The sequence below is a fragment of the Quercus lobata genome, unplaced genomic scaffold (assembly GCF_001633185.2).
Source record: "Quercus lobata isolate SW786 unplaced genomic scaffold, ValleyOak3.0 Primary Assembly Scq3eQI_49, whole genome shotgun sequence".
NCBI classification, from domain to species: Eukaryota; Viridiplantae; Streptophyta; class Magnoliopsida; order Fagales; family Fagaceae; genus Quercus; species Quercus lobata.
This window is the reverse complement of record NW_022154709.1, coordinates 289367-300990: the sequence shown is the minus strand read 5'-3', so window position 1 is coordinate 300990 and position 11624 is coordinate 289367. Positions and strand designations below refer to the sequence as shown.

The following is an 11624-nucleotide window of genomic DNA, read 5'->3' as shown; positions in this document are numbered from 1 at the left end:
GTTTATTTCATTTATATTTTTTTGATATATTTTCATTAATTATCTTTTATTTAATAATAATAATTTATTAATTATTTAAAAAATAACTATTTTTACAATGATATAAAGTTTTAATCAAACTTTATCACTCATAATTGTTTTTGGTTAGATACTAGAGATTTAAATTTATGAAGTTTCTTCGATAATAATGAATTAACAATAAAAATAAATTTTACATAATTGAACTAATTAAAATTCATGATTTTCTCAACAAAATAATAATAATAATAATAAAACCCACGGATCACTCATAGTTACTTTTTTATTATTTTTTTGGTTGAAGATTACTTATAACATAAATTATATCATATTTCAAAAAGATCCTTATATTTATTTAGAAAAATTCCTAGAACGCTAAAGTTGCAAATAAAATAGGCTAGAAAGAGAGAACAACACTTGTTTACTTAAACAATGATGAAGTTCACAGCAAATCGGTGCAGACTGTGCAGTCGGTTTCATCAAATCACCACTCTTTCCATTTTCCAAGCCCACAAAAAACGGCATACAGAGGAAAAACACCAATCCCAGTGGGTCCCCATTGCTGACGAGTGGGCTTGGCCTTTTTCAGTTACAGATACTGGGGATTTTTAGCATTGAAAAATTACAATACTATTCTATTTTACAATTCTAAAAATCACTTTATCATTTATACCATATTATTTTACAATATTTTTACATCTCAAACTTCTATTTGTATTAAAATATTATTTTTTTAAACTTTCTTTATTATTTCTTTCAACTGTCAATTTTTTTTTTCAGATTTTGGCATGATTCCAAGTTTTCAACGGTCACATTTCTTTCCAACTGTCAATTTCTTTCCTGGGCTTTCCAAGTTCCAACAGCCAATTTTTTTCAACAGTATAATTCTGAGATTTTGATTCCAGTGGTCACATTTCTTTCTTGGCCTTTATATAATTTCTTTCCAGCAAACCTTTTTTATTTTTTTTGTCAAATTCAACATCTATTCCAAACAACCTACCAATTTTTTTATAAAAAAAGAACCTGTCAAATATCTTTCCCTGGCCTTTATCATTTCTTTCCAACAAACTTCTTTATTATTATTTTTTTTTTTTTGTCAAATTCAACAACTATTCCAAACAACCTGCCAAATACATACACACACATATAGAACCTGCCAATTTTTCTGATCCACACACACATATAGAACCTGTCAAATTCAACCTGCCAAATACATACACACACATACAAATTCAAATATTGACAATAATGAATCTCAATCGAGAGTCAGCCACAAGCATCACAATGGAACTCACCTCATACATGTCTAGTGAGGAACACAAAACCAAGATTCATTTGGGAACCACAGTTTTATTTTTTATTGGACATCTCCCAAAAAAAAAAAAAAAAATCCTCAATGATTCAATCATAGGGATGCATTTACCCGAAACTGGAGAATAAAGGGAATATGCAATTCATGGGGCTGTAAACTTCTATCAAGAACAGCACAAAAACTTCTACAAACAATACTTTTCTTAATCTAACTTGCAAAAGTCACAGCAAATACCAACCAATTGGTTGCAACTTTTGAAAGGAGGGCAGTGATTAATATACATCACTCTTAAAAGTCTACAACACAAACCTTAAGTGTACAACTATGCATTTTAAGTAAAGAATCTCTATATCATACAGAAGATGAAAATGCCATGAAAGAACTTTTTTTTTTAAAATGCCATGAAAGAGCAGTGGCAAAGGAAAAAAGCTCCACTAAGTGAGCAAGGATCGATAAACGAGTTGATGAAAAAGAAAAAAGAAAAAAGAGAACCACAAAAGGATTCCAAAAAACAACTGAGCATCAAAGATTCAGGACGTGTACCAAAAGAAGATTGGCAGCATGGGAGACAACATGCGGATAATAGCTATATCTTTGTCAAGGAGTTCAATAAATATACTCTTAACTATTATATGAATATAAGAGAACTCTAAGAGAGATAGTATAATGTTTGGATACAGATCTATTTTCACAAAAAGCTCTTCAGATGAATGGTAACCATAAAATTTCCTTGCTCGGACAAGGCTGCAACCACATACATGCTGTTGCTTTGAACCAGCATTACCTTTAAGCTGTAAGAGTTCAGACCAAAGCAAAAACATACGATCGATACCTACAGGATCAGCAATGAATTCCAGAAAAATCAATTACAAACAACACAGAGGGTAGAACAAAACCTGTTGCAACCCAGCATACCTTCAAAGCTTTCTCAAGAGCAAGAGATACAGCATGTGTGTATGCATCACCTATGCAAATCAACAAGAAAAAGGATAAACTCAGAAATTTAAAATAGGAATCATATCTAAAGTGTAGATGGGGCAGAAAACCAAACAACAAAAAGCACAGCACATTTTAACATTAGGACAGACAAACTTAATTTCACATTAGGATGGAAGAAGATATCACATGCAAAATGAAATTAAGAGATAAATAAAAAATATAGCACAAATTCACAATATCAACTAAAAAAAAAAAAAAAACACTTGATCCTGACTAACTAGGACCAGCTACATAAATCCAATTTTTATTCCATTGGCTAAATTCAAAAAATGTATCTACCATCCTAGTGTGGTTGAAGTGATATATCTGCCCCCAAGGCACATTTTTTTTTTTTTTTTGAGAAAGAGACCAGGAAATTTAATAAATCAAGGCTGAAAATCAGCTAATACAAAAGATATAATGTCCGTTGGATAGGAGTCCAACCAAACTGAAATAGTGGAACAATGTCTAGCTCTCTAGGCCAGAGCATGAGCAACAGTATTGCCCTGCCTACAGACATGAGAGAAAGAGGTACTCACAAAGGAGTTTACAATGCATAGGATATCTTGAATGAGATGACCACCCGAAGCGAAATCCCAGCCACCCCATTGAAGGGCCTTCATAACCTACTCCGAATCTCCTTCAAAAATTACCCTGTCAAGGCCAAGTTCTTCTGCGAAGAGGGCAGCTCGTCTGACAGCCAGCAACTCCAACGCTTCCACTGTTGGTGGCTTCCTAATCTTCTCCGACGGAGCTGAATCCCCCAACACCGACAAAGCTTCGTTTTTGCAAAATCTGAACCTAAACCCAAAAACCCTTGAGAATGGGTGAGGGTGAGGGTGAGGTAAGGGTGAGGGTGAGGGTGAATCGGTGAATGGGTGAGGTGAGGGCGAATCGGTGAATGGGTGACGGTGAAGCTTCAGCGATGGAGATAGGTGAGGGTGAATCGGGTGAGAAATTTCGGAGATGGAGATGGGTCAGAAATTTCGGAGATGGTCACATAGAAATTTCAGAGATGAAGCTTCAGAGATGAGGAGAGAGCAGATGAGAAACAGAGAAGGAATAGAGAGAGAAGAGCCCGCGCATAATGAATTGATGAGAGAGAAGTTTTAGGGGAAACATCATAAAATATATTATTTTTGATACAATACTTGCTACAGTGCAATTGTATGTTTAGAATTGCACTGTAGCACTATTGCAAAAAAATTTGCAATAGTGCTGTTTACCATTCTCTGATGCAGATGGTTTTGGAGTTAAAAATGCTAAATTTTCTTTAGATTTGGCATTAGCATTCCCCAATGCTAATGCTCTAACGCTCTTAGTCACCGTGACTTGTAAATACTAAACACTATAATATTGACACGACCCCAGCAAGAGGAAAAGTAGTCTAAAGTTTTAGAATAAAAAACAAAGTTTTCTTTGGGCATAATTATTGAGGCCAGCTGTTGTGGAATTCTTGGTTTTGTGCTTTGTTGTTGCTGACCAGACCATATATACTTGTTTTTCTTCTTTTTCTTTATTTTTCTTTTTTTTTTTTCTTTTATTTTGTGTGATGGGATAGATTGAGATCAGTTGTAATATGTATTGTACTTCATATAATTGGTGTAGATAGTTGAGATTTAAAGTTATAATTTTAAATTCTTCTAAAAAAAAAGTTACAATTTTAAATTTCAATCATTCAGTAAAAAAAATAGAGTGAAAGTAAAAAACAGTAGAATTAAAATAAAAAAAAATAGTGTGTGAGAGGGGGTTAATTGCATCTCAATCCATGACTGCGTAGTGACTATCGATATTTATGAATTATTTCTTGATACATCCAAAATACTGTTTGATGAACTGTAACTTGAGTCATTCTTGATACGGTGACATGTCGGCAATAATTTCCTAATGCCGCCAACAAGCATAAATGCTAAAGTTGTCTGATCCATTCTTTTTTTTTTTTTTTGATAAGAGGGAAGCTTACAAAGACCAGAAACTGAACTACAACAGAGAGTAGAAAAACAGCCCACTACAAACAGTCCAGATGAACCAAGTTTCTCACAACAGGGGGAGACACACCCCTCCAAACCTGGCTAATATTATTACATTTTGCAAAGTGAGCCAACTCATGAGCAACCTTGTTGAAATCCCTTTTCAGGTGCCGAACTTGCCAACTAAGAAAATCTTCAAGAAAACCCGAAATACCAAGGATAATATGGCCTAGACCTCCGCTGAAATCTTTCGCCAAAATTCGATGAACAACTGAAAGAGAATCCGATTCCACAATGATTTGATGCAGGTCCAATTCTCTTGCAAGCATGATTCCAGCCTCTATAGCCAATGCCTCCGTCTCATCCACCGAGAAGCAGCCAGGAAGAACTCTGCAGAAAGCAGCAACCACCTCTCCTCTAGAGTCCCTAATGACCACTCCTATGCTTGACCGCCTACCATCAACTTCCATAGCTCCATCAGTGTTTATCTTAAAAGACCCCAGCTTGAGGTTTTTTCCAGCTAACCTCACAGGCCGAAGGACCCAGCCTACAAAATTTCACAGCCTCTCTGAAATCAAAAAGCATACTGATAGCATGATTCCATACTTGATCTGCCCCCTGACAAACCATCTCAAACACTCTCAAGATTCTAATCCGATGGAAAGTGGATCGAATCCAATTTGTCTAAAGTAGGATGAATATGAAATACTGAAAAGCTTCAATAATTCTAATACAAAGAGAAAAGGTTGAGATGATGATGTTTGTCCTGGTAGCCATTGATTCACAGGTCTAATCACTTTTGCTGAAAGTAAATTTGGGTCGGTACAAAAATCAAATCTGGTGCTGACACGAAAATACGGAAAATAATGTTTTGTTCTCTCGTATTTATAATAGACTTTATTTTCATTAAATTTATAATAGAAATGAATGTCAAAAGAGAAAACACAATTTCTCTGTATACAATAGAACTAATAAGTCTTTATACGGGTAAAATATTTCAAAATTAATTTTGATAAAATTCAAATATTGGGTTCAATGGGTGAGTGTGTGCATGGAGGAGAACTTGTTCCAAAAAAAACCAGTAACAAAACCTCAGTAGTTTATTATATTTAACAATATTTTACTTCAAAGACCTATCTTTTTCTACGTCTTTTTGGTAGAGAGAATGGCCGAGCTTCTCTTTCCTTTTATTTTCAATGTTTCTTTTAGTTCTTTTATTTATTTATTTTTTTGATGAGCTTTTAGTTCTTTTTGTACTTATTAAGAAAATGCCATGCATATTTAAAATAAATAAATAAATAAATTGTTTAGTAGACAAGGCAGCGCATTATTAGCAGATTTTTCCCCATTCGAATTCCATTCTACCACAAGTTATCCTTTCTTTCTCATTATCAAACCTAAAATTTCAGCATTATTTCTTTTTATTCATTACTTAGTCACAAAAATTAAACCATAGAAAATAAAGTAGATTCAGTTCTCATTTAAATTGAACATGAAATAAAATTTATTTTTATTTTTATTTATTACATGATTTAATAAATTAATATTATTAAAATATAAATGAGTTAATATAATATATATCAAATTATTAATTAGTATAATAAGTAATAATAATTGATAAAGTAAAAATTCTTAAAAAAAAAAAATACATATATATATATTAATTTTAGTGGGTTGACATTGGGTGTGGCCCGTGTGGGTGGATTGGGGAGTTTGTAGCTGTGTTGGTGGGGGCCTAAAATTATTTTCCACTTGTTTAGATTATAAAATATTATATACTCAACAACTGCAGTGTGCCTGTGCAGTGCTAAGTCCTGTCACTTTATCAAGTATCAAGCTTTGTGCAGTATGCACTGTCACTGTGCAGTGGATTAGTGCTGTGGATGTGAGCAGATTGTGCTAGTGTAAGAGCAAACTTGACGTGTTGTCCTTGTCCTTTCAATCAAGTAGATTAAAAAATATAACTTAAAACAAATGTCTGAGCTTATTGAAAAAAATCAAGAACTTAAAATAAATGACTGATCTTAGAAAAAGATCAAAGAATCAAGACGTTCACACTCACACTTTGTGAATGATTAATACTGACAGGACACCACCAAAGGAAAAGAGAGAAAGCAGTCAAAGTTTTTGAATGAAACATTTTCTTTGGTCATAATTATTGAGGCTAGCTATGAAGCATGATGTTAATTTTATTTATGAACATGTTATTACATTTGAGCCATGCTTAACAGTTGCTCATAAACTCAAGTTTGAGCTGGACTCAATGGCTTAATTCATTTATGATAAAAAGAAAAGTTTGGTTAATTCATTTAAATCCAAAAAGTTTTAACTTTTTTTATTTTAGTCTCTAGTGCTTTTGAAATCTAGAAATGTTGTTTCACACTATTGCTTGCTAAAGCTGCTAACTGTGTCAAAATCAAAAAAAAAAAAAAAAAATGCTGCTAACTGTGTCTACACCTTAGTTGGGTATAGAGATTGACGCTATCTTTCAAAACCTTACACTATTGCTTGCTAAAGCTGCTAACTGTGTCATAAAAAAAAAAAAAAAAAAAAAAAAATGCTGCTAAAACTGTGTCTACACCTTAGTTGGGTATAGAGATTGACGCTATCTTTCAAAACCTTACACTATTGCTTGCTAAAGCTGCACTCAACAACTTGATTCATTTCTGATAAAAAGAAAAATATCTCTATTTATTTAAATGATGAAAGTTTTAGAGTCCATTTGGTAAATGTGTTTAAATAATAATTTTTAATTTTTTAAAAATATGTATGGATAAAAAAATGAATAAAAATACTTGTAATATTGTTTAAAAATTAAAAATATGTATTTAAATTGATGTTTCAAATATGTTCTTAATTTCTCATAAAATAAATTTTTTTTTAAAGTTCTAACTACAATTATGCTTTTTGGAATTTAGGAATGTTGTTTCACACTATATAATTTTAACTGCGTTCACACTCACACTTTTTAAATGATTAATACTGACAGGACACCATCAAACAGAAAAGAGAAAAAGGTTGAAAAAGCAGTCTAAAGTTTTAGAATAAAAATCAACATTTTCTCACCCTTTCTTAGCTACCAATGCAATGCACAGGAATGTTTAAGATAAAATAATTTTAAAAGTTATCATAAAAGTATTATATGTAATATAATTTGTCTAATTCTTTCTTTTGAGTTTGATATGCAAAAGTGACCCTTATATTATATTCATTGATTGATATAAGTGCTTTAAGAGCATTAGCATCCGCGGATGAAACTATTTTGTATCCTTAAACATTACTTTATTTAAAAACTAACAAGCACAGTTTCCACAATCCAAGCTGTGATTCTTGATGCAGAAAAGCAGAGTTCTCATAATCATCAGATCAAAGATTGGCTCAAAAAGCTCAAAGGTGTTCTTCATGATGCTCATGACTTGCTGGATGATTTCTCAACTCAAGTTTTGCGGCACAAGGTGATGAGAAAGAAGAAGGTACGCATTTTCTCTTCCAGTTCTAATCGTATTGCTTTTAGTCCTAAGATGGGTCGTCAGATAAAAGCAATTAGGGAGAGGCTAAATGCCATTGCAAAAGATAAGGAGGATTTCCACTTTATTCAAAGCTTCATTGAGCCACAAGTCATGAGTAGGGACAGAGAAACTTATTCTTTTGTTCTTGAAGATGAAGTTGTTGGGAGAGAGAATGATAAGGAAGTGATTATCGAAATTCTTTTTGATGACAATGTTGTAGAGAATATTTCTATCATTCCAATCGTTGGTATTGGAGGATTAGGGAAAACCACACTAGCTCAACTGGTTTACAATGATCAAAGTGTCAACAAAAATTTTGAGTTAAAACTTTGGGTTTGTATCTCTGAAATCTTTGATGTAAAACGAATTGTTAAAGAAATTTTAGAACAGCTGACGGATGAGAGACTTAAAGAAAGCTTTGAGGTGCTGCAAAATCAGCTTCGAGAAAAACTTAGTGGAAAAAAGTACTTGCTTGTCTTGGATGATATGTGGAATGAGGACAATACTAAATGGCTTCTCTTGAAAAATTTATTAATGGTAGGTGCAAGGGGAAGTAGGATAGTTGTAACTACTCGTTCTATAATGGTGGCGGGCATAACAGGGGCAACTTCATGGTATGCTCTAAGAGGCCTACCTGTAGAAAAGGCTTGGAATTTGTTTGTAAAAGTTGCATTTGGAGAAGGCCAACTGCCAAAGAACCAAGCCTTTATTAGCCTGGGAAAGGAGATTTTGGAAAAATGTGTTGGGGTACCTCTTGCCATAAGAGCAATAGCAAGTTTGCTACACTCCAAAGCTTCTGAAAATGAGTGGCGATCTTTCAAGAATTATGAACTCTCAAAAATAACTCAAGGAGAAGAAAATAATATTTTATCAACACTTAAGTTGAGTTATGATCATCTTCCATCATACTTAAAACAATGCTTTGCTTATTGTAGATTGTTTCCAAAAGATTACATGATTCATGTAGGGACATTGATTGATCTTTGGGCAGCGCAAGGTTTTATTAAGTTATCGAATCCAAAGCAACGTGTTAAGGATGTTGGTGGAGAGTACTTCAGGTTATTACTTTGGAGGTCATTCTTCCAAGATGTTAAAAAGGATTACTGGGGCGATATATGGTGCAAAATGCATGATCTCATGCATGATCTCGCAATCTCTGTGGCTGGAACAGAATGTACTGTATTACATTCAACCGAGGAAAATATTGGTGAAAATGTTCATCATATATCATTTAATCTTTTGGATTCGTCGATGCAGTTTCCAATCATCAAGTTTAAAGGAAAGAGGATACGAACGTTTCTTGGACATAGAAGAGGGTGTGACTTTCCTTGTAATGCGCTTGTTTCAAATCTTAAGTATTCACGCACACTAGATTTGAGCTATCTACGGTCACGAAAAATGCTGAGTTCAATTGGGAGATTGAAGCATTTAAGATATCTTGATATTTCTGAAAATGATCACATTAAAATTCTCCCTAATTCCATTGTCTTGCTGCTGAATTTGCAAACACTGAAACTCAAGAATTGTATTGCACTTAGAGAATTACCCCGGGACACTAAAAATCTGGTCAATCTTAGGCATCTAGATATTTCTGGTTGTTTTACACTGACTCATATGCCTTACGGACTCGGAAATTTGACTTCTCTTGAGATACTACCACATTTTGTTGTGAGAGACGGAGGTGCCAAGGCCAGGGCTAGTGGTGGGCTTAGTGAATTGAATAAGCTGAGCAATTTGGGAGGAAACCTGAGGATTATGTATCTAGGACATGGAAAAGATGACATGATGGAATGTAAAGCTGCAAATATGAAGGAGAAACAACATCTTCACCAACTGGAATTATGGTGGGACCCAAAGTTGGTTGGAGAAACTGAATGTTTTGATGAAATGTCCCTAGAAGGTCTCCAGCCACATCCAAATCTTAATGTGTTGAAATTATCGTTTTATATGGGTGTTACAATTCCAAGTTGGGTCTCTTTGCTCACTAATCTTGTCGATTTGAACTTGTGGAGTAATTGTAGATGCCACCACCTCCCACCGTTACATCAGCTCCCTTGTCTCAACTCTATTTGGCTTATTAATATGGAAGCACTTGAATACATATCAGAAGACAATGTTAGTAACGTGTTTTGTTCCTCAAAAGAAAATTCTTCCCATCTTTATTTTCTCTCACAACAAAGAAATGCCCTAATCTGAAGGGATGGTGGAAGAAAGATGATAATGATGGGCCAGGCCATCTGTTGCTGCCATCATTTCCTCGTCTCTCTAAATTGGAGATTGAAGATTGCCCTAATCTTACTTTCATGCCCTTGTTTCCATATCTTAAAGAAGAGCTGAAATTGTGGGAAGCTAGCTTGAAGGTATTGCAGCAAACAATGAATAAACAGAGACCATCAACATCCTCCTCATGCTACTTTCCTCTCTCTGAATTAGATTTTTTGTATTTAAAAGGGGTTAATGATTTAGAATCTCTTCCAGAGAAGTGGCTGCAAAACCTTGTTTCTCTTCGGAGACTTTTCATTTATCGGTGCCATGGACTTAGGTCTCTTCCTTGTAAAGGTATTCAACATCTCACCTCTCTTCAAGAGATGAACATAGTGGACTGCAATGAGCTGGCTCTGGTAAATGACGAAGATGATGGCATGCAATGGCAAGGCCTTCGGAGCCTCCATTCTCTACGTTTTTGGGGAACTCCAAAGTTAGTGTCTCTACCAAATGGGCTTCAACATGTTACCACTCTTCAAAAACTCGAAATTCTTAATTGTAATGATTTAATGGCTATACCGGAGTGGATAGGCAACCTCACATCACTGCATCATCTTTCAATTTCTGGATGCTCCAATCTGGCCCAATTTGACGTCACTGTCTCAAGAAATTTGCAATCTCACCTCTTTAGAATTGAGTATTGAAAGTTGTCCTAATTTGATGGCTTTACCTGAGTCCATAGATAACCTCACATTACTACGTGTGCTTACAATTGGGCAATGGCCCAATTTGACGTCACTGTCTCAAGAAATTTGCAATCTCACCTCTTTAGAATATCTGAGTATTGAAAGTTGTCCTAATTTGATGGCTTTACCTGAGTCGATAGGCAACCTCACATCACTAAGAGGTCTTGTAATTGACAAATGCCGTAATCTGACATCATTGCCTCAAGGGATTCGTGATCTCACCTCTTTAGAATTACTGGTAATTACTGATTGTCCCATTTTACTGCAAAGATGCCAGAGGAAAATAGGTGAAGATTGGCCCAAGATTGCTCATGTCCTAAACTTGAAACTGCATTATTCGAAGCCGTGAGAAACAAGTTCTTTAGGTGAACATCTATCTTTTAATCCCAATTTTTCATAGACAATAAAATAAGGATGCTTTACTGTTTCTCTTCTTCTTTATACTTGTTGAGGATTGTGATATTTTGGGGACTTCTAAGTCATATGACTCCTTATGCAGGGAACAGACGGGCTCAAAATTCAGACCCTATTCAAAAACTGCAATTGTGCAATATGACAAGAATTCGGAGGTAATAACCTTTTTTATTTTTTATTTTTAATTCTGTTTCTTTTGTTCCTTTTTTGTTTTTGTCATCAAAATTTTAATTTTACACATCTTTTCAAATTTTAAGGACAAGAAAAAAGAACAATTTAAATTCTTTGATTTGTTTTTTTTTATTCTAATGATTTATATCTTTGTACCTAAAAGGCTAAAACTGTGGTGATGTAATGACATATATGGCTAACACTGCAGACTTGGTTTATACTTTGAGGGTGGTGGTCGAGCTATAAAAGTTTCCATTGTAGATCTACTAAAACTAATTTAAGCAATTACAGATGCCACCCC

The 11624-nt window shown here is 34.2% G+C and overlaps 1 protein-coding gene across 1 annotated transcript; it reads left to right on the top strand.

Moving 5' to 3' along the window:
* Window positions 1-5313: 5313 nt before the first annotated feature.
* LOC115973017 (putative disease resistance protein RGA4) lies at window positions 5314-11294 on the top strand. Its single transcript, XM_031093255.1, has 6 exons — window positions 5314-5317; window positions 7585-9902; window positions 9986-10147; window positions 10254-10346; window positions 10584-10976; window positions 11238-11294. The coding sequence occupies exons 1-6, from the start codon at window positions 5314-5316 to the stop codon at window positions 11292-11294; spliced, it is 3027 nt and encodes a 1008-aa protein (XP_030949115.1).
* The last annotated feature ends 330 nt before the right edge of the window (window positions 11295-11624 follow it).